The sequence below is a fragment of the Oscarella lobularis genome, chromosome 14 (genome assembly GCF_947507565.1).
Source record: "Oscarella lobularis chromosome 14, ooOscLobu1.1, whole genome shotgun sequence".
Lineage (NCBI taxonomy): Eukaryota > Metazoa > Porifera > Homoscleromorpha > Homosclerophorida > Oscarellidae > Oscarella > Oscarella lobularis.
The window spans coordinates 1546319-1565282 of NC_089188.1; the positions used below are offsets into that span (position 1 = coordinate 1546319).

The following is an 18964-nucleotide window of genomic DNA, read 5'->3' on the forward strand; positions in this document are numbered from 1 at the left end:
GGGAAGAATCACAGTTTACGCAAGCGCAAGGGAAGAGATCGCGTACTGGGCTGTAACGACGCCAATCAATCAAGCCTTTGCCCGCAATGGACCAAGGCAGGGCAATGAGCAAGCGTCTGGCGACGGCGCGTCAACATTCGCCCGTTTTTCCCTTCCTTCCCATTCGCTATCAAACGTTTCTCTGGGAACAAGCCAAGTAGGAGCCAAGAGCATCGATCGCGAAGACCTAGTAGGAAAGCGATTTCCTTTCCAGATGTTTCCAGAGGCTCAAACAGGACGCGACGGCATCGAACCTCTCCAAAGCCGAACTCGCCTGCTCGGTACAATGCCCGTAAACGCCCCGTAACTCATGCAGCCCCCTACGAGTTTCAGTTTTTTTTCTTTGGTTCGTCACTGCCGTAAAAGTAAACACACCGTAATCGCACACCTTGAAAAAAAATCTCACTTCCGCAAACGCATCAACGCCCCTTTTCGAACATAAGCGTTGCTAATGGAATGCGTATACAAAAAATAAATCTCACACATGTATATAAATAAGCGTAGTCCGGTAGAATGACACGTTCCTTTATAGTCGCTCGCCGGCCTAATACGCGAAGGCAAGAGCCACGCGGAACTCGACCTCGGCGACATATCGGAAAAGGATCTAATCGAAGCGGCGCTTCCCTACGTCGCACTCGGCTGCTCGGCGGTCCTTCCGCGTCGTCCGTTGGGCAATCGTCTCTCGCCGGGCGCCATCAAACTCCTCTCGACTCTCCATTGGATTCTCGTCGAATCGCATCAGATGACGACGACGTCGTTCTCTCGCTTTCACTTCTACGCCGTCGACGCGTTCGTTCGCGACATCATTCCGTGCGTCGATTGGATATATCCCGAAAGCGATCTCGTCGGAAATTTGAGAATGGGAGCCGGACCGCTGTGGGAACGTTTGAAGCAGAATCTCGCTCCGGACGTGCCTCAATTGACGTACGAGTATCAGTGCGCCGATTTCGCTCCCTCGTCGCCCGGCAGCGGCATCGGCACGGAAAAGGTCAGCGTGTTCGATATAGCCGTCGTACGATCGTTGGCCGCGGAGAATTGGTCGGACGAGGCGATGCTGTGGGGCTTGAAGTATCTGAGAAAGAAAATCACGGCGCGGAAATTGCAATCAGTCGACGCGGACAACGATAATCGCAGTAGCAAAAGACGCGACAACTTCAAAAGTCTTCCTACGTTCAGCAGTTTGGATAGAAGATTCGAAGGTCTTCAGTCCGAGAAACATATCGATTTATCGTATTATCTATCCATGGATTCGCGTCTCAACATATCGTCCGTTTTCGACGCGTTGGCCAGCTGCCTACGAAATTCGGCCAGTCGGACGACGTTGAAAGCGTGCGTTCTCGAAGCGATGCTCTGTCTCGTCAACGTCTGTCTCAAGGAGATCTTCGAAGGGGACGCCAAGGTCGTCGGACCGTTGCAGCATTCGGTCAGCTCGACCGAAGGAAAGGAGACGTTCTTCGAGAAGTCTCTCGCTCTCGTCTTTCACTTCAGTCGTCGTTTGGGATGCGCCGAAGGCGGCTGCACGTATGGGATCAAGGGCAAGCTCGGCCAGCAGTTGCACGCGATACGATGGGAATGTCTCGCTATACTCGCGCGCTATGATCCGGCGGCGTTCAAGAAGCAAGTCCAGGCGTTTCTCGTATTGATTCCCATACCCGAAGTGATGATAACGCTTCATCGGCTCTACTGCTACTGCTGCATCGGCTACGACATGTTCATTCGCGTCTGCGTCAACGCGATGGCGGGGAAGTCGTCGTCGCAGGAGACCGTCGAAGCGAGCACGGAGGATCTGCGACGAATCGGCCTGTCGCAGCTGAACGTGACCGTCGCGACGAACGGTAAGGACGTCGAGACGTTTTTCACGGAAGCGATCATCAAGACGTTGGTGGAGAGACTCACCGGAGAGGATCTAACGAGCCAGCCTAATATGGTAATAATATACGAACGCGTTTTTTTTCCTACTCGACAATTCGTATTTTCATTACAGTACATTTCTCATCAAGTGTGCCTGCTCATGGAATATCTCAACGTTCATCACGAAAGTCTTCTTCGACGCGTCGCCTTTTCCGCTCTCATCGGCTCTCGTCTCGCCAAGCGCGAAAGGGGAACGTCTGTTTTCGATGCCGCCGTTAACGGCTATGACGACGACGACGACGACACGTGCTCTCTCAACGAAGTCAATTCCACTCCTAATCATCAAAGTTCTTTTCCTCCCAAAGTTATTCCTCCTAAAAAGAAGCGTTTTCTGCCGCACTTTCGTCGATCGACGACTGGAAAAGTGCCTTCGATGGCGTCAAGTCAAGTTGGCAGTAAGGATTTGAGTCAGCAGAGATCGACGTCGCGGAAGAAGTTGCAACGAACGGTCAGCTTCGGGGAAGTCGATCTCCTTCGAGGAATCGATCTGCCCGCAATGCGATACAACGTGCAGCAGTTTGCGCTGCTTTTGTCCTGCACCGAGCTCGGCACGCTGCCGAGTCCCAACGCCCTCGCCGCTACTTTAGAAATAGTAAAACTGGGAATTTATGTAATTGGAAAAAAATTAGTCGCTGTTGTGTAGAACGCTCCCGTTTTGTCTCGAGTGGCGTTGCTGTTCGAATGCGCGTTGTTGGTCCAGCAATGTCGAGCGGGAAACTGGCCCGTTTGGATGCTTGCGAACTCGATGAAAAGCATTGGACTCGCCGTGAGCATCTGGCATTGGGGCGTAGCAATAGGAAATAAATTGGAAGAGATCATGAAGAAAGAAGAACGATTCCCGACCGTAGTAAGTCAACAACAGAAAATATGAAAAACAAAAAAAACCAACCCCGTCTATTTTAGAAGCAGTTTGGTCACAGTCTCGGGGATTACTGCCCACTTCCGACGCCCTCGGACGATCAAGGAGGCAAGTGTCGCGTACGTGCTCATAAAAAAAATCCCCCAATCTGATTTAGACGATGAAACGTGCCCGTTTGCTCTCAAAATGTTCGCTTGTCAACTTCTCCTCGAAATCACCGCCTTCCTTCGCGAATGTCCTCGACCGATCACGCGCCATCAAATCAAATCGAGCAAGATTTCCGGCAGTTCGTCGTCCGGTCGTCGACCGTCGTCTCGTTTCAGCGCGCGAACGGCGAGCAGTCGATCGAATCGGCATCGAAGCTCCGTCGTTCAGGTCATTCCCGAAGAAGCGCCGTCTCCCACGACGACCCATCGCAATCATTACGGCGTGAAGGAGGCGGTCGAAAAGCCCGCCGTCATGTTCGTCAGTCTCATGCTCGCGCCGCCGACGCCGCCCGTCTATCACACTGGCAATCACACGTCGAGACAGGGAAGCGTGACGTCGTTGCCTCAGGGAGTCGGTTTGTCGCCGCCCGGTCGCCAGTCGAGTCGAAGCGACGATGCGAAAGTCGTCTACAGATCGAAACGCTCCAGCGTGGCGCAAGCGGCGAGACGTAGTTTTCTCGCTTTGGATCAGTCGATTTCTGTCGCGCCGCAGGATTCGGACAGTAGTGGAGACGATCTGGAAAATGACGGCGGAGAGGATTTTTTCGCCTCCGCTCAAGAAAGGTATTGGGAACGTACAATAAACGTAGTTCATTCTACTCTAGTTTTCTTTTCCTTTTATAGTTTGAAAATGAAGGAGCGGAGAAACTTTCCCTGGATGGGCGTCGTAGCCAAACTGGTCAAAGAAACGAACGTCGTATGCAGCCACGAACCGGATTGCGTCTCGTCGTGCAAGAGACGGCAGAAAAAGCGCTGCCTCCTCATGCTCGAAGCGATCGAGCAAATCTACAGCAACACAAAGAAGCCAAATAATTATAAGAAACTAACGGAAGAGATAACGACGAGCGGATCGGTATTTTCTAATAGTTTGGTGGGAAGCCAGTTCGATCCCGAGTTGTTGACCGCCGGAGACGGTGGCCACGATTTGGGCGGAGGCGAAGGACGCGGCTTGGGATTGGCCGTCTCTTACGACCGAAAGACGAGTCGCAACCCGTCGATTTCGTCCGGATCGAAAACCGGCAATCAGCTTCTGAATTTGATGAGAGTCGCCGTTTCGTTGGGAGGCGATGGTCAGACGGGGGCCCCACATCGATCGAGATCCAGAGAAAGTGTCAGCGAGGAGGAAGGCGTCCAGGCACAACGAGAAAAGACCTTCAACGAGATCAGAATCAAATATCTAAAAGAGCAAGTAGGATAAACGAAAGGACGCGCTCGTTCGTTCGTCTCGCGACATTTTCCTTGTAGGTGCAGGGTTTGTCGCACGCTGCCATGTCTGCTCTCATTGTCGCCGCTCCCGTGCTTCCCGATTCCGTTTTTCATTCGGTTCTCGACGCGGCTTGGACTCACATTCTAGACCCCGATATTCAAGTGGCATCGGCATCAGGTCAATTTTCTCAATCAAGTATTTGTGTCACACAAGAAACGTCGTTTCTCTTAGCTTGCCTTTTTCTTCTGGCTTCTGCTCGACTGAGTAAAGTGGCTGAAGAGAAGGTCACCGAAGCTCTAGACAGTGCAGACCCTTTGGTTCGTATCGAAGGAATTTGCAGGTACGTTATTATTATGGCTATAAATTGAATAGGCACGACTGCGTGGTTTTTTTTTCTTTGTAGATTTTCGCGTCTTTGGAAGAATCGCTATCAGGTTTGGCCTCGCATGGAAAGAGATGCTCAGAAACGGTTCAAAGTGCCGCCGTTGAGCATCGGCTTCACTCTGCCGTCTCCTCCTCTGGGTCGCGGTGTCGTCAAGACGGTGGATTCGCCTTGGGAGATAACGAGGCAGACGAGCGAAGAAAATGAAGAGGATACGGTGCAAACATAAAAAAATTCGCTCGCATCAGTTTTTCTTTAGAGTGCATTTTCTTTGCAGTCGGAGAAGCTGCTGCAGGAGAAAAAGGAAAAGGAAGAAGAACGGAAAAAGAAGGCTCGTCGTCAGAAGCAGAAAGTCCGCTTTCGAGAAATTCACTGCATTGATCAGGCAGCGACTGACACGGCCGCGTCTATCGGTGCAGACAACGACGGTACAAGGAGCTAAATAAAAAGAAATTGTTCCTCTTTATATCGAGATGTGTTTTTATGTAGCTGACATGCCCGACGTCGATCGAAGGCGCTACTCCCTATTTCCTTCCGCTGTATATTCTGCCATTCCTCTACTCATCACTCTTCTCGATGATGCGAGCGTTGGCCAATCGAATTGCATGACAGGTACGTACGACGACGCGCGACAGTCTACTACGTCTGCAATGTCTCTCTAGTCGGCGAATCGGCGCAACAGATCGTCTGGGATTGTCTCGTGGAAGAGCCCGCTCTGTTCTTCCGTCCCCTTCAGGAAAAAGCGATCAAATTGAAAGAACAGGTTCGATAGGGGATTTCTAAATAGAGTCTATCTTCTTTATGCAACGGGTCGATAGAGTCTGATTCTTCAAACGGTTCGTCGTCTCTTTCTGTTCTTTCCCTCTCTTCCTCCGGCCGCGTCCCAGTTCATCTATAACCACATGATCGGAATGATTATGTATTACGCGAACGACGCCAAGGCCAAGCCAAAAGAGGGCTCCCAAGACATCATTCTAGATCTTCTGTCCATCCTCTGGCAAGCCGTACCAAGTGTACGAGGTCTAAACGTAAAACAGTTGAAAGATCGACTCAAAAAAGAACGCTGCGACGTAAGTGCGCACGATTTTAAATTTTTCCGAATAACGCCGTTGTCATAGAGAACGGTTATTGTTAATTCCAAGCCGAATATTACGAAAGAGCTCAAGATTTCGAGTCCCACGGCGATGAACGTGAGAAAACTCTCTGTTTGTAACGACGACGACATCACGTTCGAGTCGGTACTGGTGGCGGGAGCCGAGTACTTCAAGCTCAAGCGAAAAGACTTCTATTTGCAAGACGCTCAAAGCGGTGAGCTGCGAGCTAAAGAAAAATCAACGCTCTGCTATATTGATATTTTGCTTTTCTCAGGGCGGGTCATCGTTCTGAATCACTACGTAGGAGATCACTACTTTCACGATCGCAGAGACCCGAAAGAGAGCATTCCCCATCTGAAACTTCTTCCCTACAACGACCAAGAACCCGAAATCCAGGAGAGGATTCAGAAAACGGTACGTTTTCGTTATGCGTGGTTGAGGACTTGTAGCTAATATTTATATTCTATATTATTAGGCCTTGATGCACACGGTAGGAGAATTGTGTCGCGTTCTACACGGCGAAGCACTTCTTCGAAATGTGGCTGGCGCCGATTCGAGCATGATACCCAAGGGTATGACGCCCGAGGACGTAAGCGTCGACATCTGGGGAGAAAAGCGTTGTTTTTTTTCGCGAGTCTTTCTCCTCATAAATTTAGTTTCTGGTACAGCACGTGGAAATTTTGCACGGCGATTTGTCGCGTCAGCGTTCGTTTCCTCGACGAGCTCTCGAGTCGAATTTCGAGCTCTACAAAGGCGTTTCAGGAAAAGTACGTATAAAGAATAATAATCAGATAATTCGTATTTTTTTCTTCCAAAGGAGTTGGTGGGCGCCGATCTTCTTCACAAACAAGTGTGGGTCGAATTCGTCCTGACACTTTTCCAGCACATGCCCGCGTCCTTTTCGTGGGGCGACGAAGCAGTTCTCTTCTTGCACGTAATCAACGGAGCCATGCTTCTCCACTGCGAGGATCGTTTCATGCTTCGTCTCTGCCTCTTCACTCTTCTCACTGCCGTGAGAAAATTTACCAATCTCTTTCCCGTTCAAGGCTATAAGCACGTCATACCTACTCTATTGCAAACGTATTCGTCGCACTCTTCGTACGATTACGTACTCAAAGGCCTCGAGGTTAGATTTTTTCATATGAAATGTTGGAGATGCTGCTGACTGCGTGTAATCGATTTTAGTATTTCTTGAAGGAATGCTATACATTGCACAAGAATCGATTTTTATTAGAGGTAGGTTTTGAATTGTATTTTGGTGTTAAAACAGTGGCTAGTTTTTCTCCTAGTTGCTTTCAGCTTCTGCTCCCTTGATTGTGACGGAGCGCATTCCTTATTTTTCGCATAAAAAGAAAGAGATCACAGTGCACAAGGTACCCCAAATATCAATAGATTACTTTTTTCCTTACGGCTCTTGATTTCTTTCAGCTTTTACCTGTTCACCTGTTCAGCATTCTGAAGAGCCTAGAACAGGTCAAGATTGAAGATGTTCTCAGCTTGGAGGAAATGGTCAACCGAAACGGCCAGGAAGACGCATCTGCAGCAGCGCGATCCAACGCTCAATCAACAGTAGGGACAATCCAAGAACCAGAAACGCCAACACCCGAAGTGAGATTAGAACAAGAGAGACAATTAAAAGATCGATAGTCAGCGCGTGTTCTCTCAGGCAAATTTTCACGTGCTCGATGGAGTCAAGTTGATGGTTTCGGTTGTCGTTAACGGACCAGAGAAATTGCGCGGTTCCCAGATGCTAGTACGTCAATTAATTAAGAAAAATGAAGTCGAGTTTTTGAGACTATCGTTTTTTTCCCAGTATTTATTGGAGTGCCTAATGCCGTTTCTACTGAACGACTTGGATCGGCGTCTACCAGAATTAGCTCGCTGCATACAAATTTTGATAAAGGGATGCCACGTATTGAAGGAGTAAGGCCCGCGTCGATGATATCAAAAAAGAATGATCCTCTATGTATCGTTTCTTCTAAGAAATTACCCTTACCATGGTATCGTTGTCGCGACGTTTGGAAACAGCAGCTTCTTTCGCACAAGCAAATCCCCTTTCTCGACGCCCCACTCGAGCGGCTTCATTGCCGGTCATCTTCTCACGGGGACAGCCCGTCAGCCTTCAGCAGCATCCGAAGCGGCGGGGGGAGGATCGAATCGCACCCGCAGTTTAGATGCGAACACTCTTCTGTCCGACCGAAATTCGTTTCGAAACTTTCGTCGCGGTCGACCGACGTTGAGTCGACACGAGAACGACGTCGACGCGTCCGCCGGCGTCGAACAGACGGACGGAAGCGCGACGATGGGAAAGAAATGGGACGCCGACCGACAGAAGGAATTGATGAATCGCATGGAATTTCGAGAGAGCCGCGATTCGCTACTCTCGTTGACGGCGGAGTTCATTTGCACTGGATTGAAAAAGATCACCGACTACAAGCGATGCGACCCCAGCGATCCGATTTTACTTGGATCGGCGTGTCATGCGGTACGGAGAGAGGGAGAAGAGCTAGCTAGGGTGAACGTGTTAAGATTTCTTATGTAGACCTTGTCTTCTGTTGCAAACTCTCTTCTGAAATTAGCTCCTTACGATCCTGGGACGATGTCCTGTGAGGGACTCAGGAGGTTAATTCGTTAGGGGGGCAATGAGTAGTCGTTCTACGTGTATCCTTTCTTAGGTATATGTTGGAGTTTTTGCCGGGTACGGCCGAAGTGATTTACGCGGCTGGATTCACCGATCCTGGATATCAGGGAGCCATGTATCGAATCATAACGAGGCTTTACAAAATATTTCACAAATTGGATTTCTCGGTACAATAGGAAAGGGGACATTGGCTAAACATTTTTAATTCGTTTTTTTTGACAGACCCCTCTCGATTGGAACTCGTTGGCTCTTCTTCTCAAAGGTAATATACATAGGGTGCACTCGAATCTCTACCCCTTGGAGGTTAAGGTGTACTACATTCATGCCAATTTATTCTCAGGTCCTTATTTGGTTCTGCAACGAGCACGAGCATTAGCTCGATTGGAATCATTTCGAGTCAGAATCCAATATATACTGATACACGTAACTAAATCACGGCGCGCTTCCCCTCGTTAGGAACTAGTGGAAACGGTCCTACGAATCGTGAATCGTCACAGAAGCAACCTCGCTCCGACGACGCCGGCGGAAGCCCTCTCGGCGACGGCCGTCGCCGTCGCGGCGCCTCACGGCTTTCAGCAGATATCGGGCCAACATCAAGAGCCGCCGCCGTTTTTCTGCGAATCGGTCGTTCGTCTCGTCACTATGATGATGGTTTCGGTCAAGGACGAGTACTCGCTCGAACGCGTCTGCGGCAATCCGGCGATGTTCGGATCGACCGATTCGAATCCCGTGCGAATTCTTCGCACGCTTCTGTTGCCTTTGTGCATTCGTCTCGGTTGCGGGAGAAGCGGTGAGAGAGAAAGCGAGCTCCGTGCGGAAGTGCGCTTTTCCTTTATCTCTTTATCTTCTTTCAAGATTGGCCGAAGGCTTCGGCTCGAGATATTCGCTACACGGTGACGTGTCTTCTTCACACTCTACTCGCGGGAAGCAAGTGGAATATGTCGGTTGCTATGCAGCGAGAGAAGCGATTGGCTCGTTTCGCGTCGTTTCGACGGCAATCCGGAACGCTCCCAACGAGTTCCGCCGCTTCTCATCGACCTGCTTCGGTTCTCTCAGAAAATACGGCGGATATTGTGTTTCACGGTAAGATAAACATGCAGAGATAACGAATTTCGTTTGGAAATATGAAACAGGACTTAAAATCGTTACGATCTGTTTTGAGAAAGAGCTGACAAGCCAATTGTGGAACCGAATTGCAAAATCCATCAAACAGTATTCAAAGACTAGCAGTGCTACAGGTAGGTTGGGTGTCACGCGGTCAAATCGAAATCAGATTAGAATTGATTAAATTTAGAATCGGAAGAGGCGATCGCTTTTTGGAATTTTCTCGATTTTCTTGCGAGAGAACGGGGTCCCCTCTTCATTCAGCTGAAATCGTTTATGAGAGAAAAGGTGTGGCGTAGATTAACACGGTATGCGTTTACGTTTGTTTCCTTAGGCCAGTGGCTTCCTTTCGGACGAGACGAAGAAGTACGTGGCCGATTACGCGAAAAAATCCGACATCGCTCGCTCTGTTTTGCGAAAGTTGAATCCCAACGTTGCTCAGGCGAGATGCCGCGCCGCTCTCTTGCAGAAACTCGCCCAGAAGCTTGCCGTCATCAACGATGTAAAGGCGCCCGCTTGGGACGCAGACACCCCCGACGTCGTCTCCATCGCCGCTCTGCAATCGCCGCCTAAAAGTCGGCGACATCTCAAAAGCGCGCCGGCGTCGGCGCAAGTTCCCGCTAACATAAGTGAAGAGGAAATCGAAATTGAATGTCCTACTCCGCCTTCTGTTAGCCATCAGATCTCGGAGTCTGTGGACGATTGGTTTGACGGCGATGACCAAGCGGATGCCGACGTCGCCGTTCCCGACGAAACGGTCGTCACTATTCATAATAATTCGAGGCCGAGAACGAGATCAACGACTAGCAGCCTTAGAAGGCCAGTTGTTCTTGGCATACTCAATGAGCAAGAAGAAGAAGATGACTCTGAAGCTCCAAAGGAAGATAATCATGTTGCGAACGGAGTGACAAGATCGAAGCATGCCGAGTTGGTAAGACAAAGGTCTTTTGATATTGGTTCACCACCTGCAGCAGCATCAGGTGATGATGCATCAAGTCCTAGCAGAAACGTTCGTGCCATTAGGGTATCCATTAGCGTTGTAGAGAGCAGGAGTTTTGATGAAGAAACCTACGTTTAATTAAGCAGTAGATTTTATTTCATTCACGTCTATTAAATAATTACGTAATTGAGATTTATAAAAAACGCGTTTATAAATAGAATACGCAGGATAGCGCATGCTCGACGGGGTGGAGTCGCGTTAGGATAACTCGATTAGACCTCGTGCATTCGGACCAATGAGAGCGACGCACGTGATGGCGTATATGTGAGGAATCTAAGGCCGTGGCTGCCAGCTGCTGAACCGCAGCCGAACACGGAGGCGGCCCAAGAGGAGGCAAGGATGTGCCCGTTCGACGAGCCAACGAGGCGATCGACACGCTCGCGCGTCGCATAGAGATGGGAATCGTCTTGTTCTTGGTCGACAACAGCGCGTCGATGAACGAGCGCACGTACGCGGGCACGAATTTGCTCGACATCGCCAAGACGGCCGTCGACAACTTCGTCAAGGTGTGTCTCGCACGAACGGCGACCCGTTCGTGCGCGATTCGACGCGGCGCGTGCTTATGCGTTGTTTCGTCTTGTGCAGATTCGCTCGCGAGACCCGGCTAGCCGTCAGGACCGATATATGCTCGTCACTTACGACAGTCCGCCATTTTGTTTCAAGGTCAGCGAACGTTGTACGGGTCTTCGCACTTCGCACGTTTCTCGCCGACGTCATCGAGGGCGTCACCGCTCCTAATTAGGATATAGCGCACTACAGTTACGTGTGTATAACGATTTTAATTTTAGTCGGGATGGAGAGAAAGTCATGCGATTTTCTCGACGGAATTGAAGAACATGATTGCGTCTGGGCTTTCCAATTTTGGCGACGCTCTTCAGCGCGCTTTCGATCTTCTAAATATTCATCGGCTTCAAACGGGAATCGATAACTATGGGCAGGGGAGAAATCCTTTTTATTTGGAACCCGCTGCTATTGTGGCCATCACAGATGGAGGACATTCAATCGAGAGTCTAGACGTATGGGATGGCAATGGAAATATGAAATGTGCTATAGTAACTAATGCTATTATTATTAGAGTTCTACGAGTCAGTTATGTGGAAAGGAGTTGACGAAAGAAGGATTTCGGTGGGATCAGCGACTGTTCATGCTGCATTTGCAGTATCCAGGTTTTCTGGCGACAAGCCAAGATCCTGCAGGAGACGCTGATCCCAATTTGAGTCAACTGTGCGAAATGACTGGGGGTGAGAAGGAAAAGTATTGCTTTGGTTCTCAAGGGGTTTATTGAAGAGTTTTCTTTAGGGCGATACTATTCGGTGATATCGTCAAAGACTCTCAATCAGGGCTTGGAGTCCTTGGTTCAGAAATTGCAACCTGGCGTAGTGTTGCAATTTGAAAAGATGACATCGGGTTTATTAGCTCAGAGTGTTGCAGAAAATGGTAAAGAAATAAGTAAATAAATAAATAAGTATACTTGAAGTGAGACGTTATTTGTTCAGCTCCAAACTTAGTACCTGGCATTCGAGATTCTCCCGTTCCTATGGAAATTGATGCCGAAAGACGAACTCCGACGTTGGATCTTCTCCGATTATCCAATGGGGGGACCAACAACGTCATTCTGAGCAGCGGCGGAGACTCGTCGACGTCGACGACGGTGTGGGAAAAATGCAGGAGAATGATATACGTTCGATCGAATCCCAAAACGGGAGTTCCCGGCGGACACTGGCCCATTCCAGAGTCATTTTGGCCAGACCAAAATACTCAAACATTGGTAAGCGCTGATGGGGGAAGGCAGGAAGAAGAGGAAGAGCAATCGATCATATTATTTCTTTCAGGCTCCGAGGTCAGCTCATCCCGTTATTCTTTTCTCGTGTGAAGACTCGCCTCCCATGGTCATCGATAATCTTCCGTTCGACAAATACGAACTAGAAGCGTCGCCGCTGACGCAGCACATTCTAGAAAGAAAGTCGCCGCAAGCATGTTGGAAGGTAGGCATTCTGGGCGGTTTTTGTATAGAAGGACGCATTACCTTTTTCTTAGGTTTATGTTCAGGGAAGTGGGAAGACAGCTGAGTCCGTTTATCCGTTTGGATATCTGAAACCGAGTACCAATCTGCAATGCGTCAATCTTCTTGTGATGCCTTATAATTACGTTGTTGCCTTGCCGCTTCTCGGTATGAATAGAGGCGCGCCTGTTCTTATTTTGGCGACATTCTCTCTTTAGACGATTTGATTCGGAAATATAAAATGAAACCTCCTCGCGGATGGAAGCAAGAATTTGACAAGTATTTATCAACACTTCCTCTCTATTACTTCCAAGTAAGCGACTACGCGTAGAAATCAAGTATTTGATATGCAAAATTGATTTTCAGCCCCTCCGATCCGCTCTCCGTCTCATGGGCGCTCCCTCTGGGATCATGCCAGAAAATCACACTGGCGGACTTAGTCTCGAAGTAGCGGGTTACTTGAAAAAACTAAAGAAGCAGGTGAGCTGCTCATTAGTGTGGATTATTGGATGCTACTGTTTTTTCATCAAAGGCGCAATTGGACGGGAGTAAAATCTTGACAGCTATTGCTTCCAAGCCAAGTCACAACGATGCTGGACAGTAAGAGAAATAAAGAAGCATTTTGTTGTACGATATGACGTCTATCGTTATTTAGAAGCCTTGGTAGTGATGGGCTGCCCACTAAGGAGGTACGATACCTATTTGATGCATCTGAAGCGTTCGATTGTTAAATTATATTAGTCTATTGTTCTTCAATGTCATCGTAATCCTTTCGATATTCCTCGTCGCGACTTGTTTGATCAACTTCATCAAATGAGAATGATTCTATTGAGCGGCTCGACGAAGGATGTGACCACTGCTATTGCAGGTAGAGCTGCCGTTTCGCGTTTTTGTACTCACTTTGAATTGCGCGTCGTCGTAAAAGGGGATCGGCACAGTGTTCCTATCGGGCAAATGGGAAACTATCAAGAATTCCGACGAACTCATTACTTTCTGCGTGAAATTGAAGAGAATCCTGAACGGAAGACCCAGCTGTTTGGCAATCCTTATCGCATCGAGAAAGCGACAGACAAGGCAAGAGGAATCTTCACGATATTAGAGATAGCATTACTCTTTTTGCAGGCTGCTCTACCTGACGAAGCAAACGAGGCAATGGTTGGCATAGGAATTAATAGCAGAAAACAAATTAATCGTAAGCGGAGACGATCCACGACGCCTCCGGCCAGTCCCCAGCCGTCGAGGAAAACGGGAGGCCCTGGGGAGCAGGAGATGGGACGATCGAAAGCGGATGATGTTGTAGCCAGTAAGGGGACCCCAACGCAAAGAACTGCCTCCGCCGGCGCCAATTCCGTAGAGACTAGTAAGGGTTTGGATAACAGCGCGCTGAAGAATATTATTATAAAGGAATTGAGGCAATTTAGAACGAAAAGTGAGTTGGTTAGGTTCCTGTGTACGCGAGTCCTTTTTGAATTGGTGCTTGTAGATTACTCTGTTGTGTTTGAGCATTTGGATTTGGTGAAGGGAAGCGTTGACGTGCGGAAAACGTTTCTGCAGGAGATCATCAAAGTGGCGAATAGTTTCAAGAAAAAGACTCTCGTGCAGCAACTGGAAAAGTGGGGTCAAGAACGGAGACTGACACGAACAGAAGTTCGAAGCTAGGGGATTTGCATTTGTAAATATTCGCGGTCAATCAATCAATATTAGAATGTACGTTAAGGTCGTATGAGGTGTCACGTGCGTTTGTTTTTGAGTAGCTGGCGAATGCGTTGCGAAGGGCTTCTTCTCCTTGTCACTCTCTCCTTCTGTGCGTAATTTCACGTTCACATTCCTTACACTGTGCTCATTGAATTTTTCTGTGTGCAGGTCTTGGGGAGATTGCTCCACCCCCTGCCGCTCAATGTGGAGCTGGACCAGACAAAGCCAACACTTCCCTACCTCAATACCTGATCATTGGAGACTCTATTTCTATTGGGTACTCTCCTTATCTCATTAAAAACCTGACAGGGAAGTACGAGGCGCAGCATGTACACACAAACGCTGACAACTCAGACAAGGGAAAAGAGTACGTTCTGACCTCGAAACAGAGTTGTCATGATATTTGACATTGACGCGTTAGGTGTCTCTCTGTTTGGCTTGGAGAACACAAGTGGGATCTGATCAGCTACAACTTCGGCCTACACGATATTGCCAATGACACTGAACATTTATCGATTGACGTCTACTCGGAAAATATGGAGAACATCACAAGTCGACTGGTGGCAACCAAAGCGAAAGTCCTGTGGGTCAACACAACTCCAGTACCAAACGTCACAGTCAGTCCGGGCAGATCAGACGCAGATGTCGTAAAGTGAAATTTTTGTCTACCTTGGTACTACTCCGTATCACAGATATGGCTTTATTTAGATATAATGCGGCGGCAGCGGTGATTGCTAAGAAGCACGACGTCCCTATTGATGATCTTCACGGATGGGTCATAGCCAAGTGCGGAGAGCACTACAAGACCTGCCCCGGAATTCAACGACCCGCCAATGTGCATTATGAACCCGCTGGCTACGAGTACTTGGTCCAAAGCCTCGTAACAGCCATCGAAAAACTCTAGCTCTAAGTCATGGCACCACGCCTACAGTTGCTAGCGTGCTGTCTCCATTGTTCGCCAGCATGGTCGGATTTTCTTTTTTGCACGGCTCTTCTTATGTCGGAAGTGCATGTTTGGTATTGCTGTACGCCTTTCTAGCCTCTTGTCGCGTTCTGTTGATCAGAAACTTGTCAGAAAGTATGCAAACAATCGTCGACTCGACCAGAGACCGTATTCTCCCCCACAGATCGATCGTACAAGTTCCTCCCTATGACCGTTAACGTTCAGTCAGAACTTCTGAAGTTCATCGTGTGCAGTTCGGTCTCGTTGCGTCTCATAATCAAAGGCAAGACGGGCGGGAGGGAGCCACCGTATCGCGAAACCATCTGTCTTCACCGCAGATGAAGTTCCCAAGCCCGAAATAACACGTCAATCTCTACTCAAGTCGACGAAATGGGCAATTCCAGGCTTTTTCTACTTTCTCGACAATCTCCTGAGCTTCTACGTACTGGCAAGGCTCAGCCCAGTCAGTGAATAATCTATCGAGAGGATGCCAGTTTACGCGACGCTTCCTCTCTTTAGGCAATAGCGTCTCTTCTCAACAATTTCGTCATTATAACGACAGCATTTCTATTTCGTCTTGTTCTCAGGTATAGAACGCGAGGACGTCACGTCGATTGCCTCGACGGTATTTCCCCCTAGACGAAAACTGACTTTGTCTCAGTGGGCGTCGTTGGGAATTCTCTTCTGCGCCATTGTGGCTCTTTCTCATCGGTCCAAAGTCGACTCGGTACATCACCATTCCTTGCATAGCATTAGTCACTCGCCTGACGAGCATAGGGTTGCTTCATCAGTCCATTGCCACTGGCAGAAAGTGCACAATGCCTCAGACCAAAACGAAGAGTCGAGCCTCTTTCGGTATGAGGGCCATCTGTTTGTTTTACTCTCCTGCTTTCTCTCCTCGATGGCCAATATTTACAACGAGAAGATCTTCAAGGAATCAGGTGGCATGGAAGAGAGTATATTTCTTCAAAATACGAAACTCTATCTGGCCGGTCTCTTTTTCGGAATTACGTCCATCCTTCTTATCTATCACGACTTCATTTTGGCTTGCGGATTCTATTACGGCTATAGTATCTACGCTGGTTGCTTGATTTTCATTGTCGGCTTACTTGGACTGGTGGTGTCGCTCATACTGAAATTTCGCGATAATATGTTTCACGTTCTCGCGTCGCAATTCTCGACTCTCACAATAATTTTACTGTCTTGGCTGAGTGGAGACTTTGAGCCTACGATTGAATTTTTCCTTATGGTTCCTATAGTGATTTTATCCATTTATTTATACAACGTAAATCGGTCGCAATCAGAAGAAGACAAGTGACGGTGTTCGTCATACTAATGGATTTGCATTCAAATCTCTTCTCGTTGAATAGTGAACAGGAGCAGCAGAGTTAGACCACAACGTCCAATCTATTGATGTTGACAGTGAGGAAGCGTGCACGTTCTCCTTTCGACGTAACGGCGAGCCCAATGCCCAATAACGAAGACTATGAACACAATTTCGAACGGATGTTGATAGTATTTATAGGCCGAAAATACTTACTGTTCATTTGCGCACGCTTTTCTCACAAATAAATCGCCTGGTTCGCTCTCTGAGCAAAGATAGCGTCGGCGTTGGCAAGATGGCGGGCGCTACGACGATCGGCGGAACCGGGAAGGCTTTTCAACGCAAAACAAAGTGGCTCTCGACGTCTGATTCGGGAATCCTCTGATGCGCGAGGCGCATCTCGCTGCTAAACGCGCCACGTTGAGCTCGAACGGAGAAGGAGATCGTTTTCGGGGATCCACTTCTCAGTTCAAAAATTAGGAGGCGACGACGCGCCGTTGAACCATTCCAATTCGATCGGCGTTCTAGATCAATAAGCGCTTCCGATAGAGAAGACTGGAGTCGCCATAACGAGGCGAACGCTTCGATGCACAGGCCAAAGAAAGCAGCGATAAAATGCGCACGCGTCTTAAATTTTTGATCAACACAATTTTTTATTTCTTATACAGTGAAAATCCTTTCTACGCGAACGGGTTCATTTCAGAAAAGCTTACTTTTATTCGCTGACGCTGTTTGAGACGCTTTCTTCGGTCAAAAACCTAAGAAAATTCTGTATCAGTGCACGTTCCTTGTATAGTCTTGCGTTCAAGTCTTCGAAAAGAGCGCCGTTTTTCTTCGTTGCGCGACCTAAAAAAGAAATCCTATTAGTCACTGTCAAATAATCGTTGTACGTACCTTTTGGTTGCGTCCGTATTAGCGCTATCCAGGCTACACCGCGTGGAGGTTCGGACGCTTCGTAGCCCAGGGAAGTCTTCGCAAAGCGATGACTCCCTTCCAAAAAGTTTCGGGTGAGTTGCTGCTTCATCAGCCCCCTCAATCAGTATCCGCCTGGACGAGTAGTCGGTCCCTAATACCGAGTCCCCCGGCGCGACGATACCTGACCACATTGGTAGGCACAAGGCCAAGAACCAGGGCTTCTGAGTTGGAGAACGGCCGACCACTGTTTGTAGAGGCCGACAAGAAAGACAGTGCAATGCCGAAATGACTTCACCTGAGCCGGATCATCCTCGGTCTAATCGTGCTATCGGGTGAGACAAGTGCCGGCAACCAGGCCATAAATGAACACCCCCTCCAAGCCGTAACCGCTCGAGCCTAGCGCAGTTCGTGCTTGTTAGCAACAATAAGACCTAAGCGATCGTTTCGCCCAGTGCGCGTACCGAGGCCGAAGCCCCCCTTCGCCCTGCCTACGGGCTCCGGCACGGTAAAAACCGTGGGCCACGCTGATCCGCCAATCCAGACTTGCCTTTTGCCTTCCCCCGAGCCGGTCCGTTCAAGGACGAGACGTGGCGAACCACGCCGCATCCACCCTCAGCCGCAACTGAAGGAAAATCGGTGTGCACTTCGCTTATGAACAGGGTAGCCCCGCCCAGCGCTCATTGGTCCGTTGAGATCACGTGGGGCCCACCTAGCGCTCTCATTGGTCCGAGAAATGCAAGGCGCCAAAAGCAACCGGTTTGAATACCGGTTTGACGTGTATTCCTGTCGGCAGCCGAGTCAGCAGTTTATTTTTGGCAATGAAGTGACGTAATAGACGCATCGTCATAGCGAATCCAATATGGCTCGTGGACGCCTTTCTTCTTCTGTACGACTATAATGTATCTCGGGGAGTATCTCGGGGCATCTCTTGGACGTTTTTATTGCAGGATTGCCGCTTTCGCGTGCGCTCGTAGATTTCCCGGCAGTGGTTTGGAACACATAGCTCGATTCGTGCCGTTGCTGACGGCTCTGGAGTTTCTCGTCTCGACAGTGGAGCATTACGAATGGCGCGTCGTTCGTACAGGCAAAAAAGAGCGAAGACGAGGACAAGAAGTCGAAGAACGCGAGGCACTGTGGCAGTACGTATCGTCTAACTTGCTTGCCGCTCGAAACGACCGATGGGCGACTTCGATCAGCCTTGCGGCAGTTTACTCTCACGATAAACACGAACGGAGTCCCCTGAGAGCACGAGATTGGCCAGCAGAAGTCTATACCCGGCGGCTGGCAATCTCCTTCTTTGATATTCAGCCGGCTTTTACTTGCAAGGAAACCTTTTTTACAGTTTCCTAGTAAGAGCCGAAGCCACTTGAAGTGTACGGAAGTGTTTTGCTTTTCAAAATGCAGTCACATTTGTATGGGTTACCGTAGTTTAGTCAGGGGACCAGCTGAGTCATCGATGTTATGTTGCTGACACGTACCGGACTTTCCCATTCTGAGAAATGCAAACAGTGATGCACACACTGTATGCCGCTGAACGTTGATTGGTTCGGACGGCACGCACAATCCGGATCTAGCTGGCATGCGATGCTCAGCACTACGTCACCTGGCGACTTATTGACGTGCTTGTTGGAGGATTAAGCTG

General features: G+C 48.9%; 4 protein-coding genes across 6 annotated transcripts; all 4 read left to right on the plus strand.

The window, feature by feature from the left end:
• The first annotated feature begins 6 nt into the window (after positions 1-6).
• Positions 7-10617, plus strand: LOC136195420 (protein unc-80 homolog). The gene is made up of 35 exons (XM_065984742.1): positions 7-196; positions 254-320; positions 572-1966; positions 2024-2542; positions 2594-2797; positions 2854-2917; positions 2967-3579; positions 3640-4204; positions 4261-4399; positions 4454-4562; positions 4626-4821; positions 4882-5032; positions 5094-5216; positions 5267-5367; positions 5423-5674; positions 5723-5912; positions 5973-6112; positions 6174-6287; positions 6355-6465; positions 6516-6824; positions 6884-6934; positions 6988-7071; positions 7127-7306; positions 7365-7451; positions 7512-7621; positions 7682-8183; positions 8241-8320; positions 8374-8506; positions 8562-8601; positions 8680-8735; positions 8796-9129; positions 9195-9422; positions 9473-9577; positions 9634-9731; positions 9778-10617. The coding sequence occupies exons 1-35, from the start codon at positions 87-89 to the stop codon at positions 10519-10521; spliced, it is 8304 nt and encodes a 2767-aa protein (XP_065840814.1). The 5' UTR covers positions 7-86; the 3' UTR covers positions 10522-10617.
• Positions 10618-10739: 122 nt separating this feature from the next.
• On the plus strand, positions 10740-14238 carry LOC136195421 (integrator complex subunit 6-like). 3 transcript variants are annotated; one of them, XM_065984744.1, is made up of 16 exons: positions 10740-10949; positions 11029-11106; positions 11232-11459; positions 11519-11684; positions 11743-11880; positions 11940-12211; positions 12276-12428; positions 12481-12613; positions 12664-12758; positions 12812-12925; positions 12978-13045; positions 13101-13134; positions 13187-13519; positions 13568-13874; positions 13929-14117; positions 14163-14238. In XM_065984744.1, exons 1-15 carry the CDS (start codon positions 10839-10841, stop codon positions 14102-14104), a joined length of 2406 nt encoding a protein of 801 aa, XP_065840816.1. In that variant the 5' UTR covers positions 10740-10838; the 3' UTR covers positions 14105-14117; positions 14163-14238. The 3 variants fall into 3 exon arrangements, with proteins under 3 accessions (XP_065840816.1, XP_065840817.1, XP_065840815.1); XM_065984745.1 differs by having other exon boundaries at positions 13187-13313; positions 13371-13519; positions 13929-14168; XM_065984743.1 differs by having other exon boundaries at positions 13929-14168.
• Positions 14168-15168, plus strand: LOC136195426 (uncharacterized). Its single transcript, XM_065984750.1, has 4 exons — positions 14168-14249; positions 14309-14507; positions 14562-14792; positions 14849-15168. The coding sequence occupies exons 1-4, from the start codon at positions 14168-14170 to the stop codon at positions 15042-15044; spliced, it is 708 nt and encodes a 235-aa protein (XP_065840822.1). The 3' UTR covers positions 15045-15168.
• On the plus strand, positions 15093-17164 carry LOC136195425 (UDP-sugar transporter protein SLC35A5-like). Its single transcript, XM_065984749.1, has 5 exons — positions 15093-15218; positions 15268-15366; positions 15422-15546; positions 15603-15670; positions 15723-17164. The coding sequence occupies exons 1-5, from the start codon at positions 15104-15106 to the stop codon at positions 16399-16401; spliced, it is 1086 nt and encodes a 361-aa protein (XP_065840821.1). The 5' UTR covers positions 15093-15103; the 3' UTR covers positions 16402-17164.
• The last annotated feature ends 1800 nt before the right edge of the window (positions 17165-18964 follow it).